Source organism: Engystomops pustulosus, chromosome 1 (genome assembly GCF_040894005.1).
Source record: "Engystomops pustulosus chromosome 1, aEngPut4.maternal, whole genome shotgun sequence".
NCBI lineage: Eukaryota > Metazoa > Chordata > Amphibia > Anura > Leptodactylidae > Engystomops > Engystomops pustulosus.
Window position 1 is genome coordinate 79,443,271 of NC_092411.1, and position 24,170 is coordinate 79,467,440.

Consider the following 24,170-nt stretch of genomic DNA (forward strand, 5'->3'; position numbering starts at 1 on the left):
AAAGAAAAAAAATTGTCTAGAACTTCCATTATAAAATATACAGTTTCGACTTACATACAAATTCAACTTAAGAACAAACCTCCAGACCCTATCTTGTATGTAACCCGGGGACTGCCTGTATGTACAATATAATATCATTTATTCAGGGAGAATATCATATATATTATAATACTTTAGGAGGGCCACACACAGTGTATGTGCTATATATGGGGGACAGTGTAGTCAGTTGTGTTGTGAGGGGTATATAAATTTTAGAAACACTTATCCAAGTGACATTATACGGTGACTGTGGTATTTTATGGGTGCAGTGTGGAGATGTGCTGCACAGAGCTTAAAACATCTGGTTGTGAATTCAACAGTGATAAACCATGTCCAGAAGAAGTCGTATTTAAGTCCCTTTGATCATTATCACTTGTAAGGCACTAAATGTCGCTTTTGCCTAGGTCACTGACTAATTGTTATCAATTGTTAGTAGTGTTGTCAGCGTCAGTTTGATCAGATTGTAGTAGCTTTTTAAGGATATGACTGTATATTAAGCGAGCCAAAAAAAGCGCAGGGGATTAGGGGATAGGCAACTTTGTCAACATTTTCTTTGTTTCAAGTTATACACATTATTTTTATAAATAATTTTCTTTATAAATTTAGAATGACATTTTCTATAGAAAAGAAAATACCCTACTAATGAAGACTTTAATATATAGGATTGTTTAGATTAACGTAACAGCAGATGTCACGGTTCTTTCAACTTTGTCAGAGTATTCTCAGATACATTAAAAACATACAAACTGTTGTGTTAATAATAATAGAATAAGTGAAAGAAAGTATCGTGAAAACATATGATCTGTGTAACAATGCAATGTGGAATTTCCTGCATTAACCAGTGTCAGCTGGAAATGTTACAAAGAAAGAGGTCCACTCTTGGGTATTGTGTGCACTCCAAGTACCTGCACTATAACCATATATGTTGCTACAGTAAGTCTGAAATCTTGCCCCTGGAATATGAGGTGGTCACATAGTTAGCACAACATACTAAATAAAAACCTATGTATTCTTCTCACAGAGGTATTCAGTGCATCTTTCAAACGGATCCAGTTACCCTTAGGCTAGATGTAAATAGTTTGGATCTCCTTAAAGTTACCCTGAGATTTCCAGACCATTTAATGAATTCTGTCCGGTTTTTGAGGTTTCCAGGCCATCAGGTGCTGAACTAAAGGAGTTATACTGTATTTTATTATGTCCTATCATAGTTGCATAATGGGATGTTGTCATAGGTGTAGGTCTCAGTGCTCTGTTGCAGTTCCTTGGCTGTGCGTCTTGCTTCCCTAGCAATCTTCTGGAAACGTCGCAAAGAGAGGATGATGAAGATTAGCAGAATGCCTTGTACTACAATGAAGATGAAGAGGCACAGCTGGGAGATCAAGGCAAGGTTGCAGTACCAGTATTGACAGGTGGACACAAGTTCATCCTCTGTGAGATACATGATAATTCTCCCTTCCATGGACTCAGGAGATGCACATGTAACATCCCGGTATAGCCCTTTCTTCTGCTGTCCTTGCAGCCAACTACGCAAATAAAGAATGTCACAGTCACAGTGCCAAGGGTTATGTTTAAGATGAACTTCACGTAGATTTGGAAGGTGGTCCAAAAGACCATTAGGAATATACAAGAAATTGTTTTGTTCCAAACGGATCACCTCAGTGGAAGTGGGAAAAGATGGTAGGGAGTTGCTGGTAAGGCCTTTATAGCTGCAGTCCACAATTCCAGAGCTGCAGCTACAGGGAGAAGGACATCCCAAAATCCCTGCGGGCAAAGAGACCAACAGAGGCAGCAACCAGAAGAATTGCATCATCTTCCTTATCTTGTCTGAAATGAGAAAATGTTTGGGTTAATTAAATTAAAATGATTGAGTTAAAGAAAAAATATAATTAAGCCAAGGTCATATGGAGCCATTGTCACAGATTTCAAACAAAATTATGGACCATCGAAAAAGTTCCAGTGGAATATTTGGGTCTCTGTTGGTGTCCGGGGTTTTAAACACTCAGCTCTTCCATTGTTTACTTGTAGGCACAAATACAGGCAGTCCCCGGGTTACATACAAGATAGGGTCTGGAGGTTTGTTCTTAAGTTGAATTTGTATGTAAGTCGAAACTGTATATTTTATAATGGAAGTTCTAGACAATCTTTTTTCTTTTGCCCCAGTGACAATTGGAGTTTCGAAATTTTTGGTGTAATTGGCCCAAGAATTATCAATAAAGCTTCATTACAGGCATCTTACAGCTGATCATTGCAGTCTGGGACTATAGTAAAGCATCCAGAGAGCTTCACCAGAGGTCACAGTGGGCAGAGGGGTCCGTCTGTAACTATGGGTTGTCTGTAAGTCGGGTGTCCTTAAGTAGGGGACCGCCTGTATGAACAAAGTCTTAAAAAGTCTTAATAAAATATTATATCTAAAACTTTATTTGTAAGGTTATTATTCGTCAGGTGTCCTAGTGAAAATAGTTATTGCTGTGCTTGGTCGGAATAGAGATATTTGATATTTTGATTTTAAAACAGGACCTTTAGAAGAGGTCCTATTATCACTTTCCTGCTGTCAGGCCTTAAAGCTTAACTGCAAAGTTCATAAACTCTTCATATAGGGGCAATAGCTATAGCTAATACATTTTTGCAATATACTTTCATTATTACAGCTATTTCTCTGCTAATTCTATGTTTTCTGCCTTCCTCAGGCATCTGTTGAACAGCCTGGTCTACACAGATCATAGAAGGTGGTGTGTGTAGTAGTCATAAGGCTGTAATTGATATAAGTTATAACAGTACATATCAATGCATGTCAGTATGAATGTAGAACTGACTTTAAATTAATCTGTCAGATTAGAGTAACATTTGTACTGCACAGCAGTAACACTGATGATATGATTCAACTGGAAATTCTGTGTCCTAAATAGCTGGGCAGCTAGTGTTAGACATGAGCTCAGCATTATGGGAAGTAAGGGAAGCTCCTCTGACCTCATTCCCCATAGCTGATGTCAAACCCATGAAGTTCCCATCCCCACTGGGTTGGATGGACATAGCCCCCTCTAGAAGCCTTGGGCATGTGCTGCCGCCCACACCAACCACAATATAAATGGCTCCTGCAGATTCCTACTTGTTTGGCTGATGATTTGTCCTCTATCATTTTGCTACTTTCTATGATGTATGGACACATTCTCTGTGTTGTGGATGAAACCGGGAGGGTGGAGGAGAGCAGAGGAATCAGTCAGTTTCTCCTTGCACTCCTTCATATGGCGGCAGACATCACAAGTCGGGCAGGTGGCAGACTGGATGTCAGTTCTGACATGTGCATCCTCAGATTATGAATAGATCATACATCATGGCTGGGCCAAAATTAACTGATTGTCAGTGTGTTTGGAGGAGCTCACTACAAAGCTTCAGAGTACTTCTCAAGTCACCACTAGGTATTGGAGGCAGGGGTGTAACAATAGCAGTTGGAAGTGGGAGCAACCATGACAGGGCCCACAGGGAGAGGGGGTCCACGGCTGTCACTGTTCAATGTAACACAATGGGAAAATGTTGTTATATTACACTGTGGCAGTGCTCAAGGCAAGTACACAACTGCTGCTATGTCAGGGACCTCAGTTCCACTTCAGCACTATTCCTGAAGGTGGAACAGCTAATAGCATATGCTACACATGTATGCATTTTAACCCTTTATGAGTTGTGACATATTATTACGTAACAAGTCTATGAAGGCAGTATGGAGAGGGCTCACGGGCAGAACCCTCTCCATATAACCTGGATGTTTGCTGCATATTGTAACACCTATGATGTCACCATCATAGTATCATCATAGTATAGAAGTCTGGAAAAATACACAAGTCCAACAAGTCCAACCTTTAAGAATTAAACAAATGTTTTTTTCCCCATAACCCATGATATTTTGTTCTCCAGAAAGTCATCCAAGTCTCTCTTCAACATGTACATAGAATCCGCTATAACAACCTCCTGCAGCAGAGAGTTCCACAGTCTCACTGCTCTTACACTAAAGAATCCCTGTCTATGGCTATGGTAAAATCGCCTCTCCTCTAGGCGTAGAGGATGTCCCCTTGTCCTGGTCACAGGCCTAGGTATAAAAAGATCTTTGGAGAGATCCTTGTACTGTCCGTTCAGGTATTTGTACATTGTAATGAGGTCTCCCCTCAGTCGTCTTTTTTCTAAACTGAATAATCCTACATTTTGTAATCTGTCACTGTATTCTAATCCCCCCATTCCCCTAATAATCTTGGTTACTCTCCTCTGCACTTGTTCCAGCTCTACTATGTCCTTTTTATGCACTGGTGCCCAAAACTGTACACAATATTCCATGTGTGGTCTGACCAGGGATTTGTATAAGGGCAAAACTATGGGGGTCATTTACTAAGGGCCCGATTCGCGTTTTCCCGACGTGTTACCCGAATATTTCCGATTTGCGCCGATTGTACCTGAATTGCCCCGGGATTTTGGCGCACGCGATCGGCATGCGCGCGACGGAAATCGGGGGGCGTGGCTGAACGAAAACCCGACGTATTCGGAAAAAAACCGCCGCATTTAAGAACCGAAAATGTGTCGCTCGGGACCCGCTTACCTTCACTCAGACGGCCTCGGTGAATTCCGGCGCGTTAAAATGCTTTTCAGCGCAGCAGCGCCACCTGGTGGACGGCGGAGGAACTACCTTATTAAATCCCGGCCGGACCCGAATCCAGTGCAGAGAACCCGCCGCTGGATCGCGACTGGACCGGGTAAGTAAATGTGCCCCTATGTCTTTATCATGAGAATCTATTCATCTCTTGATACATTTTTTTTTTTTTTTTTTGCTTTAGCAGCAGCCGCCTGGTTCTGGTCACTAAAATTAAGTTTACCATCCACCAATACCCCCAAGTCCTTTTCAGCTGCAGTTTTACCGAGTAATTGACCCTTTAGAACATAATTATACTTTTTGTTTCCATGGTCCAAGTGCATAAAATTTTTCTACGTTAAACCTCATCAACCATTTCTTAGCTTACTCCTCAAACTTCCACAAATGCCTCTGTAATGCTATACTATCGGTCTGCATATTAATTACTTTACACAGCTTGGTATCATCTGCAAATATTAAAACTTGACTGTGTAAACCCACTAGAAGGTCATTTATATTAAAAAGAAGTGGCCCCAATACTGACCCCTGTGGCACTTAATGAGGACCCTCTGTTTTCTATCACTAAGCCAATTACTTACCTAAATATAGAGATTTTCCCCTTGTCTCAGCAGTCTCATTTTATGTACAAACCTTTTATGCAGCACTGTATCAACATCCTTGGAAAAGTCCAGATATTCAACATCCACAGCCTCCCCCAGATCCAGTCTGGAACTTACTTCCTCATAGAAGCCAATTAGATTAGTCTGAGAGGACCAAACCCTCATAAACCTGTACTGATACTTGGTTATACGTTTATGTACAGTGAGATACTCCAGGATAGCATCTCTAACAAACCCCTCAAATGATTATTTAGACTCAAAAGTTAGACTTGACGTCATCCGGGGCGTAGCAATCAGTTGCCATGACACTTTTACAGATCTAAAACAAATTCTCCATTTACTGCAATACCCTAGGGGTCAACAAAAATTTTAAACATTTTTGAAAAATTAACAAAAGTCCAAATCACCCCCCATTCCCTAGAACTCATATAAAAATAAACAAATTAAAATCATACATTTGTTAGGTATCGTCGTATCCCAAAGGTCCGGATCCATCAGATAATAAAAATGGTTATTCCCATAGTTAAACCAAGTAGCACCTAAACGTCTGTAATGCCACTTTTTTGGCAGCATTAAAAAACGTCAGTTTATCTCACAAACAAACTGCACCTGACTCATCTCTGTACACCAAGTATGAAAAAGGTATTAGTGTCTGAAGATGAAGACATTGGGGCAGATTTACTTACCCGGTCCATCCGCGATCCAGCGGCGGGTTCTCCATCGAGGATTCGGGTATTCTGGCAAATCACTAAGGTAGTGCGCCCGATGTCCACCAGGTGTCGCTGCTGTGCTGAAGTCCGTCGGAGTTCACTGGAGTTCACCATCCATTGTTGGGTGCAGGTAAGCGTGCATCAAGCGTCACATTTTTTTAAAAAAATGTGTCGGGTTTTCCGACGGCCACGCCCCCCAATTTCTGTCACGTGCATGGCGGCGCCGATGCGCCACAATCCGATCGCATGAGCCAAAAACCCGGGGCAATTCGCCGCAAATCAGTAATTTTCGGGAAACCTGACGAAAAATAGAGATTCGGGCCCTTAGTAAATGACCCCCATTGTTTTGTACAGGTTTTATTTTTTTTAAATGTATTGAAACACAATAAGACCTACATAAATTTGGTATCCCCATGAGTGTGCTGCCTTGTCTATTGGATCAAACAATGAAAACCATAAAAACCAAGCCCACAAGAGAATAGCGCAACTGCATTTTATCACCAATTTCACTGCCTTGTTTGCCACTTCCCTGTACACAGCGTGGAATGATAAATACTGTCATACTGTAACACAGAAAACATGCCTATACAGCTCTGTACACAAAAAAATGAAAAAGTTATAAAGTGAAAAATGGAAAAGAAATACAAAATAGGACCAGCTTGTTAGAGGAAAACTACCACTAGGAATAACAAAAAACAGATACTAACCTATGCTGCTCTTCATCCTGATCCTGGCAGTGGTCTTCTTTAATGTTGACATGCCAAGATCTCCTAAAAAAATGACTTAAAATTAGCAGCCTGGAGTGCTGGACGAGATGTATGGAACTCTGGGCTGCTAATTATTCACACCAATTCATGCCGCTGACATCACTTCCGCGACTGGAGATTCCATGATATGGCAACCCTGGGGTCCGTCACAGATGATGATGGAAAAGTTTTCTGGCATTATGGCAGCACCGCAAGCGACGACTACTGAAGGGTCCCATACTGGTTTGCAAGGGTACCCGGTTGTCCAACATTCCGCACGGGCTGCAGTGCAGAAGGCCTTGCAAAAGATGACGGCGACCGATGACGTGGAGGCGTATCTCACTGTGTTCGAGCGAGTAGCTGAGCGAGAGGAGTTACCAGCTGAGCAGTGGGCAGATGTCCTGGCACCGTTCCTGACAGGCGAATCGCAGAAGGCTTACTATGACCTGAGTGAAACGGAGGCCCGTGAGTACCCTCAGCTAAAGGCGGAGATTCTGGCTCGTCTTGGGGGTTACCATATAAGTTCGTTCCAGCCGGGTCCACCAGTGGGCATACTCAGAAAAACTATCCCCGTGCTCCCAAATGCATGACCTGATCCATCTTGTCCGGAAGTGGCTACAACCAGAGGACTGCACTCCAGCACAGATGGTCCAGAGAGTGGTTCTTGACAAGTTCGCCCTTTCTCTGCCCTCTTGGCTCCAGCGAAGGGTTGGACAGGCCGGTCCCACAAATGCTGAGGAACTCGTGTCCCTAGTAGAGAGATATCGGGCTACGGAAGATCTTCTACTTACCTCTCCCACACGAAGCAGTGCCAGTGACAAGGCCACTAAACCATCTGGTAAGACTGCTACTGCAGAAAAGGGGAAACAGAGGGGGTTTATTGGGGGGCTCGATACACAGAAACCCAACGAGGCTCGTGACAGAGGTCATAGCCCTATCTAGTGCTGGCGATGCCATGAAATGTGCCATATTTCTGCCAACTGTCCCCTGTCAGTGGAGCCAATGGACTGCAACCAGACCCGGCTAATGTCACTGTTTGCCCGGCCGGTTCTGGCAGCCGAGTCGGTCACGGATGCAGAACCCCCAAGTGTGTATGGTCACAATAGGTGGTCACACGGTGGAAGCCTTGCTAGACTCAAGGAGTCTGGTCACCCTTCGGTTGATCCTGGACTATACAGTGGGCGTAAAGTGGGAGTGTTATGTATACATGGGGACACTCGTGAATATCCCCATCAACCTACATACACCTTGTGGTACTATCACCCATGAAGTGGGGGTGGTGGGGACCCTGTTTCATGAGGCTATTATCGGCAGAGACTTACCGGTGTTTTGGGACCTCTGGAGACGAAGACCCACCTCAGGTGCTATTGCAGATAATGGACATCGGATATGTCCGGCCTTGGGCCCTGAACCCTTTGAGGCCAATGTACCCACACCAGCAGTAGGGGTGACCCCAGGTGATGAATTCTCTCCCCTAGAGGTCCTAGCTGGTGAGGTTGAGGGTCACGAGGAGGTGGCCGACATGCCAGACCTTGAGATTTCCTGTGAAAATTTTGGGGCTGCACAGCTACAAGACCCTACCTTATTTAAAGCACGGGAGAATGTGAAAGTGATAAATGGGGTACATCAAATACCAGGGGCTGACAAAATATACCCCTGAATGGTGATTGTTGGGGAACTGTTGTACAGGGTTGACCAGAGACGGGGTGAGGAGGTTGGCACACAAACATGTGCTGGGAGGGCACTTAGGTGCTGAGAAGACCCGAGAGAGGATCCTGCAGAGATTTTTCTGGCCCGGAGTGTGGGAGGAGGTAAACCGGTATTGTAGCTCCTCCCCTGAGTGTCAACTTACTGCCCCGGTGTCCCACTTCAGGAGTCCTCTGGTCCTGGTACTAATCATAGAGGTGCCGTTTGAACGGATTGCAATGGATTTGGTTGGCCCCATAGTCAAATCCACAAGGGGGCACCAGTACATCCTGGTTATCCTGGACTACGCTACGCGGTATCCAGAGGTGATTCCATTAAGGAACACCTCCTCCAAAAACATTGCTAGGGAGCTGTTCCAGGTATTCTCCCACACAGACCTCCCCAAGGAAATCTTGACTGACCAGGGTACCCCATTCATGTCTAGAGTAATGAAGGAGATGTGTAAATTACTGCAGGTTAAAAAGCTCCGCACCTCTGTATATCACCCCCAGACAGATGGCCTGGTTGAGAGGTTTAACAAGACCTTGAAGGGGATGCTAAAGAGGGTGGTCAATAAAGATGGGAAGGACTGGGATTGTTTGTTGCCTTATCTGATGTTTGCCATACATGAAGTTCCCCAGTCTTCCACAGGTTTCTCACCCTTTGAGCTGTTATGTGGCCGTTCCCCACGTGGGCTCCTGGACCTAGCTAAGGAGACCTAGGAGCAGGAAAGGACCCCCCACCGTAGTGTGATTGAACACGTCTCCCTTATGCAGGACCGCATAGCGGCAGTGATGCCCCTTGTAAAGAAGCACAAGAGGCCCAGTCTAAGGTCTACAATAGATCAGCCAGACTCAGGACCTTTAACCCAGGCGACAGAGTGTTAGTTCTTGTGCCCACCGTTGAGAGTAAGTTCTTGGCGAAATGGCAAGGTCCATATGAGGTCATGGAGAAAGTGGGGGAGATTAACTACAAGGTATATCAGCCAGGGAGGAGGAAACCCAAACAGATATACCACGTGAACCTCCAAAGCCATGGAGGGAAAGAGAGTCCCTGATAGCCGTGGGAGTAGAAAAAGCGTCTGTCCCCAAGAAGGTGACACCGGAGGTAGGTCTACCCGATGCCAAGGTGCTTGAAGTACGGATCTCAGAGTTCCTCTCCAGGGCCCAGATTCAGGATGCTAAGGAGTTTGTGCTCCGAAACGTTGATGTGTTCTCTAAGTTACCAGGTCGTACTTCAGTCATCAAGCATGACATCATAACCGAACCCCACATCCGGGTACACCTAAAACCCTACCAGGTCTCTGAAGCACGCCGTCAAGCAATATCCAAAGAAGTCAGGCAGATGTTAGACCTAGGGGTTATCGAGGAGTCTAAAAGTGACAGGTCGAGTCCTATTGTATTGATTCTCAAGCCTGATGGTTCCCTACGGATTCTGCAATGACTTTAGGAAGTTGAACGAGGTATCTAAATTTGATTCTTACCCTATGCCCAGAGTTGACGAGTTGATAGAGCGGCTGGGACAGGCTAGGTTCTTCTCCACCCTTGACCTGACGAAAGGGTATTGGCAGGTACCCCTCACAGACAGGGCTAAAGAGAAGACAGCTTTTGTTACTCCTGATGGGCTATTTCAGTATGTTGTACTCCCCCCTTTGGGCTACATGGGGCTCCCGCCACATTCCAGAGGTTAATGGATCTCGTGCTAAAACCTCACCGTAGTTATGCCTCGGCCTACCTGGATGACATCATAGTTTATAGTAACGATTGGGAGAGTCATCTAGCCAAGGTACAAGCAGTGATAGACTCCCTCAGGGCAGCAAGGTTGATGGTCTGGAAGGGGCCCGTTACCTGGGGTACCGTATTGGGCGAGAGGTTATCAAACCCCAAGTAAACAAAATGGAGGCGATACAGCAGTGGCCACAACCTGTGAGCAAGAAGCAAGTGAGGGCTTTCCTAGGCATATTGGGCTATTATCGCCAATTTATTCTCGATTTTGCGACAATTGCGGCACCCCTGACTGACCTGACCAAGGGTAATGGGTCGGTGATGGTAAAGTGGAGTGAAGAGGCTGAGGCGACTTAAAACGGTTTTGAGCGAGGGACCGGTACTGATCACCCCTAACTTCCCCAAGACCTTTATTGTGCAGACTGACGCTTCTGACGTGGGCTTAGGGGTCCCAAGTAGTGGAGGGTGAGGAACATCCCATGACATTCCTGAGCCGCAAGCTCACACCCCCTGAGAAGAACTATAGTATAGTTGAGAGGGAGTGCTTGGCGATCAAATTGGCTCTGGAATCCCTGAGATATTACCTAATAGGGCGACAGTTTACGCTGGTAACCGATCATTCTCCCCTCACCTGGATGAGTCAGGCTAAAGAGAGGAACGCCAGGGTCACAAGGTGGTTTCTAATGTTACCGAATTTCAAATTCATAGTAGAACACAGAGCAGGTAAACTACATGGGAATGCTGATGCCCTGTCTCGTACCCACTGTCTGATGGCCAAAGGTGTTCACCCCCACAGGGCGGGGGGAGGGTATGTGAGACACTGAAGGGGTTAACTGTGGATGGGCGGTATGTTTCCTCTCGGTTTTCCTACTATGCAAGGACTTAGTGCTGAGGTTTTGTTGTCCAACACCTTGGACACAGGTGGTGGGAGCAGCCTAATCAGGCTGCATAAAGCTGCTGAGCAGAGCTGAGAGTGTTGTCTCTCTGAAAGGAGGCTGGAGAGCACACACAGCCCTGACCTCTGTGCCTGGAGCAGCAACATCTTTTATGTTCTAGTGGTGAGTTAGAGGAACTCCGTTTAGCTAGCACCCAGACGGGTAGGATTTTGTTTGTTTGATGCCTGAATGTAAAGGCTGTTTTTATTTTGTATCTGCTGCTGCAATAAACGCAGGCGAGACCTGTTTTGGACTAAACTTTGGTGTCACTGTCTTGGACTGCATCATGAATCACCGCTACCATGGTCTCTACTGGGCCAAATCTCCCACAAAAGTAAAAAATAAATAGGTTTAATAAACTGATAATTGATAAAGTCCCAGGTACATATTACGGTACACATATATATAAAATTTTAAAAAGTGAAAATCACCACCCAAACCCCACCTATGTAGACACCTCCATAATGACCTGTACAATAAAAAAAAATCCTCTCTAAAGCTGCACAATGAATGGCGTAAATTTTTAATTTTAAAACACCAAAAATTATGATTGTTACCCATCTTGTCCCACTTAAAATGCAACTTTTTAAGACTAAAACTTAAAAAGTTATACCACTTGTAAAATGTTGATGCAATAATTATAGATTTTTCCCCCACATTAGGTTTTATTCTACAAAATTAGTAAAACTTAAGCAAAAATATAGAAATTTGATATCACAGTAATCGTACTGACCCGTAGAATAAATCTAACTTAGGGTATATGGTAAACACCAAAAAAAGAAAAAAGTCAATTACACACACACACAAAAAAATTTTTGCATGGCAACATTAACGGAAAAACTAATTGTTTATTAGCTGACAAAAGTGCACCCATGAACCAACTAAAAACCACTACATGGCAAAACTGGCTGATGCATGTCTCTCGTTACCTTCTGAGCCTCGCAGTGCACCCATAAAAGAAGTGACATCCACATGATGGGTTCTCTCTTTTTTTTATTTTGTGAAAAATAAATTTTAGAGCTAAATGAACATATTACCGATAAAATCTAAATTTCACCTCCATTTTATTTTAACTACTATGAAGATCTCAAAGGGTTAACAATCTTCCTAAAAGCTGTTTCTGATAGTTTGAAAGGTGCAGATTTGGAAATGGAATGATATATAGGGGGTTACTATATATTTTAAATTTCATGAATAACAATAAAGATGCCCAAAAAAGTCAATTCTCAAATCTCCCTGAAAATACAGAAAACTGCTAATCGATTTATAAGTCGCGTGACATCAAAATAAATTATCCAAACATTTAAAAAATTATCACATGTAAAGTAGACATATGGGAAATGTTATATAGTAGCTAACTTAGGTGGTAAAACTATCTGCTTGAAAACAAGATAATTTAGAAAGATAAATAGATACAGTAAGAAGAGAGAAGATTTATTGATGGATAAATAAAAGGATGGATAAGGATAGATAGATAAATGGTTAGAAAGACAGGAAAAAGCAGAGGGTGGAACGGCACCGTGTAAAAAAGTTGGAGGGTGCAGGTCTTCGTCGGGGTCCGACAACCCCGTTAGTCGTAGCAGTAAAACAACAAGTGAAGCAGCACTCCGAATGGTTAAAGTGAAGAAGTGTTTTATTCCACCATGGATAAGGATGCAACGTTAAAGGGCACCTACCACCACAAATCTACCTATAAAGGTAGATTGGGTGGTAGGTGGATCATTGGGACGTGAGGATAGCCCTTTTAAGGGCTAATCCTCACGTCCCTGCACTTTTTTGAGAACTTTAATTTGATATTTATTCAAATTTACTTATGTGGCTACCGGGGCGTGGAGTAGCCGCTTATGAGATTACACGAGGCGGCTACTCCACGCCCCGGTAGCCACTTTACCCCTCCTACTCACCCATCTTCGCGCATGCGCAGAAGAGCAGGCCCGCGCCTGCGCGGTCACAACTCCGAAACAGGCGCGGGCCTGCTCTTCTGCGCATGCGCAGACGGCAGGCTCCCCGGACGAGGGCGCGCAGCTACGCGGAGCTGCGCGCCGAAGATGGGTGAGTAGGAGGGGTAAAGTGGCTACCGGGGCGTGGAGTAGCCGCCTCGTGTAATCTCATAAGCGGCTACTCCACGCCCCGGTAGCCACATAAGTAAATTTGAATAAATATCAAATTAAAGTTCTCAAAAAAGTGCAGGGACGTGAGGATTAGCCCTTAAAAGGGCTATCCTCACGTCCCAATGATCCACCTACCACCCAATCTACCTTTATAGGTAGATTTGTGGTGGTAGGTTCCCTTTAATGTCTTCATAGAGCAAGACGAAACGTTGCATCCTTATCCATGGTGGAATAAAACACTTCTTCACTTTAACCATTCGGAGTGCTGCTTCACTTGTTGTTTTACTGGTTAGAAAGACAGATATTTAAATAGGATATAGATGAATTATAGGAGATAGATTATAGATATATAGACAGGAGATAGATGATAAGCATCTTTACCCGGGCATTCAGCCAAGGGGTATTAAATGAGCAACACATCCTCTGCCCACAGAAGTAAACATGCAGGAGGCCCCTTTAGGAGAGGGGGCCCTGGGCAAATGTCCACTTTGCCACCCCCTAACGCCGGCCATGGCAAAACGCACCATATTATAAGTCTATGGAGACACATCAAAAACACATTGCACTCTGAGACACATGCAAGTGCAATGCATTTTTCACTGATCAATTGCCATAGATAAGATAAACCACAGTCATAAGTCTTATTCCTGCACGTGAAAAACGCATTGAAAATGCATTGAAAATGCATTGAAAACACCAAAAACTGACTGAAAACTGATAGAACTCTGATGAAAAATGTCAGTTTTTCACGGACCAAACCCTGATACCTCTGATCTGACTCTGACGTGATCCGTAACGCAAGTGTGATAGGCCCATAAGATGTCTCTACCCTATTCCCAAAAATGATACATTATTGTTGTGGGACCTAGTATAGATTCCACAACATCAAGTTATACCCCTGTCTGTATAGTAGGTGAAATTGTAACAAAGCTAAACCACATGCTGTGAATTTTGCAGCAAACTTAGTAGGCTAAACAGAAACACATACAGTGTCAACAACCATATTATGATGACAGCACCAATGCTTATAGGGGCAAACGTCTCCATATTACAGCATCTAGCAGGAATCTTCTCAATTCTGTTTCTATGAGGGTAAATATATATAATATAATGAGGATATACAGATTTGTATTCCTTTGAGATGCTTATAGGCTTAGAAGAATTTATTCTATTTGTTACTTGATATACTTTTACTTTATAGTAAAAATCCTGAAGCCATAGGAAAATAATGCACAATATTAAGCGTACTTACCCCCGTGCTATAGGGATTATGCAGTCCCGAGGGACACAGTCACGGCGTTGGTGATGACGTTGCTGAACCAAAACTGAATGATAACAGCAAAGTGTCAAGAAATGATAAGACGGCAGAAGTGTTTTACAGTATCCGAGGCAGGAAACAGCATTTAAAGCTTTCCAGCAAGGGTCACACCCACTTTGGGTCACGTAGCAATGGGCAGAGGCGATTATGATAAACACAGAAGACCTAACAATGAAGAAGAGTGACATAATTGGAAGGAATAAACAAAATTTATATGATACTTACCAAGGACTGACAAACCCCTAAACAATAAGTGGATAACAAATTGTCTCCTGGGACCTCTGGCTATGTAATACTTTTTTAATTTAAAAAATATCTAACGTTACTTTTTGTTTCTTTCATTTCAATAGATATTAAAACAAAACTGATCATGTACTATAGTTATTTTAGTTGTATAAATCTCGATCAAAGTTTTCACACATCCAAGTAATATCAAATTTGTCGTAAGGTTGAAATTGATCTCAACTTTATATATACCTACATATATTTATGTCCCTTCTGTATTTTTCCAATCATATATTCACTAATGGTCATTTCAAAACTCCACAGGATGGTTTTCTCCACAATCTGTTATTCCAATGAGACAAGTAAAGTATAACAATTGCGATAAATAAGCAGGTCTTTGTTGTAGTTTGGGCACTCTGCCTCTAAAAGGTTTGCCATCACTGACATATGGGATTTGGGTGCACATTGGCGCACATTTACTAAGGGCTTTGTGCTGAACTTCTGTCGGATGGTGCACCTTCTTCTAGGTTAAGACTGCTTGCACAGGTATTTAAGAAGGGTCTGCGCTGAGTCACACGCAACCCTTTTGCCTAGCCTGCATGTAACACAAATTAGGGGGCGTGCCGTCGGACGGTCCAACTGCTTCGGGCTGAGCGCCGCATTTAATTTGCAAATCGTGTCGCACACTCTATGTTAAAGGTGCACCACAAAAAAGATGGTGAACTCTGTGACCAGTGCAGGGAAGTGACACATTACGAAGCATTATACAGGGTTATCACTGACCTGCCCACCAGAATTTCTCCAATCTGATACAGTATATCTGATTTCTGATATACAATCTGTAACATATTTTGGTGCCATTGTTGGAACATGCCATTTTCAGCAGCTTTTTATAATGGTGTAATACTGCACTGAAATTCTTTATTAATATATATTTTAATACATTTTCGTATTAGAAAATCATGCTATCTAAAGGCATGTTATGATCAGGGATAGGGGAAGTCTGTTTCAGGAGCACTTTTTTTTTAATCCAATCTTTTTTATTGAACATTTTTTTAATTTTACAACTCCGAGAGGCGTACAGCTTATTTCAGGAGCACTTTTGTTACTCAACTTCTCCCCTCTATAAGGCATTGGGGCTGTTTTATGACTATCCTCTCACACCCAATGTTAGCTAGTTAGTTGGTTAGTTAGCTAACTAACTAGCGAACCTACTCTGTTGTATGTTTTAGAGTCAATAAACTCTGTTGTATGTTTTAATGCTCACCAGGTAATAAGCACCTATCTCTTGAGGTATCTAGATAGAAACACATTAGTGCTACCCTCTTTTATGTACATCACTATTGTTTGTGTAATGAAAAGTTATACCGTTTTCCAATATACTTTCAGTATCTATTCCTCACTGTTTTCTAGATCGCTTCTTGATGTCATTCTGTAGGAAGCTTCATTGTTTTCACTCAGAGGATAGAAATCTGTACCTGCTCTTGTGATGGACATCCGAAGAGTAATGAGAGCCATTGTTATCACAGAGAGTAATGAGAGCTGTGTGATAGTAATGGCTCGTGCACCTGTGTGACATCACACAACTGGGACAGATTTCTATCCTCTGGGTGTAAACAATGAAACAATATTATAATGTATATATATAAAGATACAGCACTCCCAATAAAGTAAAATAAGTGAGGAGTTTATTGCACCATGTGCAAAAATGATGTTACGTTCCAAAGTGACTAAAACCCTCCAGCAACAGGTTGTCTAGATAATGGCCAAATGGGTCATTCCACATCTGTGATTTCTAGTTCCCTAAGAAGATTGGTCATCCTTCAAAGTAAAATGCATGAGAGGTCAGGGTAATGTGGAGAATCTCCATGGGTAATTATTTGAATATGTCTGAAATCTTACCCCTCATTAGCAGAAAGAATAAAAACGCTAGACACAGCTTTCTGAGGAGCATGCTGTGTGAACAGAGGAATAGTGGTCCACAGATCATTTTAGTGATGAAAGTAAGGTTAAATGGTTTTTCACTTTCAGCAAATAATTGATATTGTCTCTGTAAGGAAAAGTTATACAAATTTCCACTATACTTTCTACATCAATTCCTCAATATTTTCTAGATCTCTTCTTGCTGTCATTCTATGGAAAACTTCTATCTTTAGTTCAAGTGGATAGAAATCTGTCCATGGTCTTGTCATGGACAGGCAGGTACACATGCCGTTATTATCACAGAGAGCTATCAGAGCCTTGTGATAATAACGGCTCCTGCACCTGCCTGTCCATGACAAGACCATGGACAGATTTCTATCCACTGGAAGTAAATAATGAAGCTTTCTATAGCAGGACAGCAAGCAAAGATTTGGAAAACTGTAATGAATTGATATTGTATAACTTTTCCTTACACAAACCATATCATTTATTTGCTGAAAGTGTACAACCCCTTAAATTAATTTGGATCTGTTGGGAAACATTAAGTTTGTCAACAAACTGGGGAAAGACTGAACACAAAGTGTGTAAAGAAGTCAGTGAAAGGTGGTGGGGGAAGTGTCATGGTTTGGGAAATGTTTTCCGCAGTAAGTTTGCATACAGATATGTGCGTACTTCACTCTTCAGCCAGCAATTTGCATGCAGGAAAATGCCTCCTGTAACACAGAAAAACAGGTAAAGCAGTATCTCTTACAACATCTTCAGAATTACCCTTGGGAAATATTTTAAATGTTTGAACAGTTTTTTATTCAGTAGCTCATGATCCATAAAATGTTGCAGAATATGATGATGCTTTATAAATAAAGATTTATTATTATTACATTTAATCCCTCAAAGGACAACCAGGGGTAATTAATGTGAACTTGTCTTCAGAAATGTCCTTTTTAACTGGTAACATGTTCCAATAGACTATGCTCTGTTAATTTTAAGAATGCTGTTCTTAGCATCCATTCATTTCAGTACTTTATATAAGTTTGATTCACATTTACTGGCTCCCTGCCAGCAGCATGTGGTGAATCCCGAGTGAAGGGGCAGCTGCAGCCTGCGTCTCCTCATGCATTCCTCCTCTACTCCAGACCATCCCCCTGAATGAGTGTGTAATTTTTTGAATTAGCATATCATAGGCAATTGGAACCTTTCACCAGATAAAATGACATTCCTGGTTACACTTTAAGAATTGCATAGCCCCTGTGCTGGAAGAAAATGTTAGAGCCCAGAAAAGGTATAATTAAAATTTAAAAAGTACATTTTAACTAGTTATAATGACAGAATCAAGTTGTGTTGTGAAACTAATGCAAATACAGGGCAACAATAGTAATACTGTAGTAATACTGTGCATTATCCATATAAATATGAGAATTGCCACATATATAGTTTAACAGTATTTCTGTTTAGTGCCTATATATGCAGGATAAGAGCAGTAGTAGTGGCAGTGTCTATATATGCACAATAATTTGCTGTGTAGATATATGCAGGATAAGAGCAATACTGTACACAGGAGTACTGTATATGGTTGACACTACATCTTCAAGTATTATCTCTCAGTATACAGAATAGTCCTACACACAAGAGGCATGGTTTAGCATAGTTTAGCATAGAGTAGGTTTAATGCAGTTTTGTGTTAAAATAACTGGTTGAAAAGCACATGTATATTTCTAATATAGAGACATACAGTATAATATATGTCATAGCTGTGGTTAGTGGTAGGAAACCAAAAGACGTTCTGTACTCAGCTGATGGCATTACAGAATGTAGGTCTGACACTTTAATCTTCCAACCACTTCCTTCTTGATGTACAACTTGTGTCAAACTATAACATTTCTCTTTCCAGAATGGATACTGTTAAAACTGATATTGTGGGATGACCATAATCTACCAAGCACATAACTATTGGGCACTATGTATAGATATGAAATGCAGTTCTGCTAAAAACCTTACTGGCAAACACCTAGATTAAAAAATAGAAATTGTGAATGTAATTGTGACAGTAAAGAAAAGGCAGAAATCCCAATGACTGGGTTACATATTTACTGTAAACCTGTCCATTCAGGCTAATGGCTTTCCCTCTTGGCCCCTCCATACACACGCACACTTGACTACTCTGTGCACTTGTTCTGAATGGGAAGAGAGGAGTTGGCTGCTATAAGACACCACCTTGAGTACAATAGGATCCAAAAGCCTATCTGCCTACTTGTGCTGCTAAGGGGGAGTCTGGACATCACTAATACCAATGCGCAGTGGGCGGCCAAGCAGTAACATAAGGACAGATATATAACCCTTGTCCTTTGAAAAGGTGATAATTATATATACTGGGAAACCCCTTAAAAGATTTTTTTTACCACCTCAATCAACTCAAAATTGTTGTATCCTTTAATAGATACCTATCCAGTGATTCTAGAATAGTTGGATATTTTTCTCCAGGCTCTCTCTACATTATTTTCAGATCTCTACTGTCAGATGGGTTGAGCCAGGATGTCTTCTTCAATCCAGGACCACCTATTTGACAGTTAAGAGCCTAATTAGCATTATGAGAACTGAGACTTTGCAGAGGTACAAGAGGACTCTGTATCTGTAGCTAAACCTTAGGAAGGGTGAGTTTGATGTTGTATATACTTTTAACATATTTCGGTAAAGGTTTATTAAATTTTACTACTCATTAAAAACTTAAATGGGGATACATGACAAAAAAAGTTATTTTCAAATTTAAAGTAATTTTTCTAAAATCTCAAAATTTGAAAAAAACAAAAGTACAAATTACAGAACTGCATTGACCAAGATCTACATAGCCATAAACATTGGGGATGAAAGGGTTATGTTAAATTTCCCAAAACTCAATAAATTTTACATCAGCCAACGTCCTTGCATCATTCACAGGTATCCTCTTTAAATCATTAGGGTCAATATCGTTGATCCACTGTGGTCTCAGAAGATTACACAGAATATTACAGACAGGAGTGTATATTTTGTAGGTTTATTAGGATTCTCAGGTTGTAAACATTAATTACAGCAACAATCAGTATAACAAAATAATCACTGGGTGGATATGCACTGTAGGAGGCAGGTTACTTTGAGACAGTCATACAGTAGGGCACAGGTTCCACCTTACATATAAGGCGGCAGAGGCACCAGATTAACAGGCAGTAGGTTTTGCTTACCCCTTCATTCCATACACATCTACCAAATGAAGCCAAAGAATATGGACTAGTGTCTAGTAATGGTATTTACAATTAGGAATGAGTTTGGAGGCTTGAATATTAAAGATTTCTCATTTATGACCTCATGTACCTATTATGCAGAGAACATCGTACAGATGAGTCTCAACATAAAGAAATAAACAGATTAAAAGCAATAAATAATCTCATATGCCATCTAAGCTAACTGCAAAATAAAATTCCTTTACTTCACTGGACTTGAAAGATGCCGGATTATTAAATATTGTTAGCTGCATAAAAGACAGAAGGATAATGGATCATCTTCAGGGACACTCAACTCTGTACAATGAAATGTGCCTGTAGGCAAAACACTAACAAAGTATTTGATATAACAGAAGTAAAACATGAAAAGCCATGGATGTTAGCTCAAATATTCCCAAACTTAACAGCAGCTTAGCTTCCCCGTCTGGTGCTGGGTAAAGGAAGGTTACTGCAATATGTGCAAATAAAAGATGGAAGGTTATGTCTGTACAACCCCACATGCTGAACATACAGTACATGCGGCACTGTCCACAGCCTTGTCCAGTGGAGCAGTCATAGCAGATTTTATCACCAATAGTCAATCATCATCACTAGGTATGAAAAGGATGTTGCAGAAACATATCAAATTGTATACATCATTGTAAGTGTATCTTCCTGTAAAGCCAGGTATACATACAGCGGGGGGATTTATCAAGTCTTATAATTGGGGTGATAACCAAGCTGTAACCATCCTTGATTGGGACATGCTGGAAAAGAAAATAAAGCTTTTTATTGAATGACAGCAAGAATAGATCCTAGAAACTGTAACCGTGTAACTTATGTAAAGTATATTATATCTTTCCTTAAACCAGAATACTTTAACGCTGGTTTTACATATGGAGTTTTCAATGTTATTTATAGTTTTTTATTTTATTTTCTAGGACTGGATCCTATAGAGATGAGAAATACTTGTATAATATGTTTCTTTGTCGAATCTGAACCTTCTTCTGGCTTTAACATTCTTTGTCAAGAACTGGATGTGTGAATCCAACCCAAGGGGGCCGTGCACTATGATATTAGACTGACGCATAATCTGGTACAATTTCCATGGATGGACAGGTCTCTGTACATTTCCATTTATCAACTTGTCCCTAAATACATAGGCTCAGATAGATGGCACCGGTTTCGTTTCCTATAGAGAGGAGTATGTGAATTTCGAGGTATTATCTCATCTCACAATGGCATAAATAAAATAGTCGCTGCAAAGGACATGATAGATGGTAGAGCAATATACTGTACTATATATAATGGGAACAGGGACCAATTTGTCATGCTTTGTGCAGCGCTGCATAATCTGTGTGCGCTATATAAATAAAGAATTATTATTATTATAGACCCAGCAGTGTAGAGCTATAATCTGTAACTGCATAGTACATAGAGATTATTGTAGTGTGTGTAAGAAAACTGTTATGTCCAAGTAACTCCACTATACTATACATGATACTAAAAGATGTGTATATAGATTATATAGTGTGATATACAGCTAAGAATTCCTTCTATTTAACCAGCTTGTGACTGAAGTATATGTGTATAGGCCCTTTCCATAGTCATATTATTATTAAGAGGCTAACATAGTGATCTAGGAGTCCTTTACTGAATCTATGAGATCATACTTCATCATACATAAGGCTCCAGTGTATACTGTATGTATAAGGTATTTTCCCCTATAGCCATTGCTCCATGATTCCTTGTGTATACTGCTGGAGACCATTCTTGTGTATCATCTGAGAATGATGCATATTCTGCTAGGCATTCTTAGGTGATGGTAGTGAATAGGGAAACATCAGGGAAAAAGGACAGCAGGTTGTGTGCTGCACCTTATTAGCAGTTTATGGTGGTTTTGCAATTGCTTCTAGGATGTGCAGTTTGTGCTCATGAAACATTATGGGGGGGGGGCATTTATTATTGGCTTTACACCAATGGTGTACTTTTTGCACTTGCTGCATATTTATGAAGTGTCATAAGTCCCATCACTTTTCCTGTGCTTCTTGGTTTCACACATTTTTTGGCACAATTTTGGTGCACATTTAGACCAGCTAAAAGTCGGTCTACCAAGTTCTATTTAACATTCATGAATGTGGAGTTAGTTCACATATAGTTCACACAAAGTCGACATTCATTCCAAGATAATGCAAATGCAAATGTTTGTATTGATAACTGTATAGCAATCCAAAGTTATCTAACGTTTCTGGTCTAAACGAAATAGAGCAATGGTTTTTACCGCCGAGAAAGGTGGCAGGAGAAGATACGTGTGTTGCCGTACAAGCACTGGGTGCCTGCTCTGTCTGATGAAGGACCCTTTTGGGCCTATAACGTTGCACAATTTGGATTACTAAACCATTATCAATAAAACATTTGAATTTGCATTTTCTTGGAATAAGTGATGACTTGTTGGATTGCGAATAAGGAATGGTACAATAGTTGTGCACCAGAGCTATCCTAAGAAGTGATGTGAATTTTTTTTTTTTGTGGAGTAAGTTCAGACCCTTTTCGGTCCTGAGCCAATTCATTAAGCTCTCGTGCCAAAATCTAACATCCCAATCTAAATTGCTGCACAATTCATGTGCCACAATAGTAGACCCTGCAACACAATTTATAAATGCCTCCCTTCCTATGTGCACAGAACGCTGCCTAGCCAAGTGGCTACACCATTAACTACTAACTCTAGTCTTTGATCCAAGGACAATGATGGCACTGAACTTTCTTCTCATGCCAAGCTGCACATACGCAGGTAACCAGCATACAGCAAAGAAAGAACAATGATATGATCAATCTGTAATCCACTAAAAATGTGATATGATGAAATTAATGTGAATGAGCTCTTGGAGATCTGATCCATATGATTACATGGAATCTAAAGAGTATGATGAGCCCCTATCTGTAGCACTAGAATAAAAGCTATAGTTGGTCCCTTCCAGCTGGGGCCATGAAAATTGTTAAGGCCACCATTCAGTTGGCGTGTAAAAGCAGGCTGCGGATACTTTCCTACCTGAATGATGACTATTTAGTAAGGCAAACCCTGTATTCTGTATAAGGTGGATGCTTAAAAACCCATTACATAAGACAGAAACTGATGACAAGTGAGAGTCCGAGTCTACACAATCCGGCTGCAATATTCTCTGTCAATACTTGGAAGTCAAAATCATAAATGGACACCAAACACAATGATTCATTTTGTCTACAGGATCCACTTCTGATTTTAGCTTACAAATACTAATACGGAATACTGACTACAATAAGAAACAGCAGAACTCAGTCATTAAGCATCTATATGCAGCAACAAAACTATAACCTCATCAGATGAATGCCCCCAGAACAGAAACGAGAATTGTAGTATTGGGTTTTTGTCGCCTGCACCCAATAATGTGATATGTTGAATGAGTGTAAGCTCTTTGAATCCCATTGCACTGTTGTCCAGGCAATACTTCCTCTGGTGCTCTCTAATATTTAGCAGGTTATTGGTCAAGTAACTGGTTGGTTATTGGTCGAGTAAACATTGGTACAGCAAAACAACAAAAAAAGAAGTCCTGAGTCCAAGAAACTGCAACACTGTACAAATAAAAAACACAAGCTTCTTGTAGAGCAGGGGATGATGTAGATAGAAAACAACTACTGAGCCGCCTCCCTCTCCCAAAAACATCCCTTCTGGGTTCAGGGCAGTGCCTTGTGGAAGATGCGTGGTCACCCAGCATGTCCATGGGTGCTGTTTCCATTACAGGTTTGCACTGTCCTGACAACAAATTCTAGAAAATATGGTTTTGCTGCAACTCATAGAAGATGTACATGGCTGTAAATGACTGCAGACGTCAGCGTGATATTCACTTGGCTCCATGAAGGGATGTTCCAGAGAATCATGGTGAGTCTAAATAGGGAGGAGTTCATACTGGACGGGTATTTGAGGACAATAAATAAGATACTGCAATGAGTCCATGAGTACCACATCCGTCTCCTAACTGGTCCTTGAAGTGACAGGTTGGGGAGGATGAAATGTGAGGGGTAAGTGCCATCGGGATGGGGTGCTCACTGCTCTTGTATCTGCTGCTGCATCTTCTGCAACATTTCTTGCATTCTCCGAAGCTGGAAGGAAATAAGAATGGATCATGTGAAGTCAAAGACATTAATGAAAGCTATAGAAATAATGGAAATAACACACTGTTCACATTAATGGAAAGGTAGGAGGAGGGCCAGGTCAGTTTCCTAAAACACTGTTATACTGCACTGCCACATATAT

The 24,170-nt window shown here is 41.4% G+C and overlaps 2 protein-coding genes across 10 annotated transcripts in view; both read right to left on the bottom strand.

Annotated features, from left to right (window-relative positions):
• Positions 1-1,208: 1,208 nt before the first annotated feature.
• GP1BB (glycoprotein Ib platelet subunit beta) lies at positions 1,209-14,582 on the bottom strand. Of its 2 annotated transcripts, none has more exons than XM_072122149.1 (2): positions 14,436-14,582; positions 1,209-1,863 (listed from the first exon to the last, which is right to left on the bottom strand). In XM_072122149.1, the coding sequence occupies exon 2, from the start codon at positions 1,847-1,849 to the stop codon at positions 1,232-1,234; it is 618 nt and encodes a 205-aa protein (XP_071978250.1). In that variant the 5' UTR covers positions 1,850-1,863; positions 14,436-14,582; the 3' UTR covers positions 1,209-1,231. The 2 variants fall into 2 exon arrangements, with proteins under 2 accessions (XP_071978250.1, XP_071978335.1); XM_072122234.1 differs by lacking the exon at positions 14,436-14,582 and adding an exon at positions 5,389-5,511.
• A 5,081-nt stretch (positions 14,583-19,663) lies between these two features.
• SEPTIN5 (septin 5) overlaps positions 19,664-24,170 on the bottom strand; it is a 58,555-nt gene continuing 54,048 nt past the window's right edge. For all 8 annotated transcript variants that reach the window (XM_072144513.1, XM_072144506.1, XM_072144507.1 and 5 more), the window contains one exon: positions 19,664-24,016. In XM_072144513.1, the coding sequence (XP_072000614.1) occupies positions 23,960-24,016 (57 nt within the window). In that variant the 3' untranslated portion in view covers positions 19,664-23,959. The remainder of the gene's footprint in view (positions 24,017-24,170) is intronic.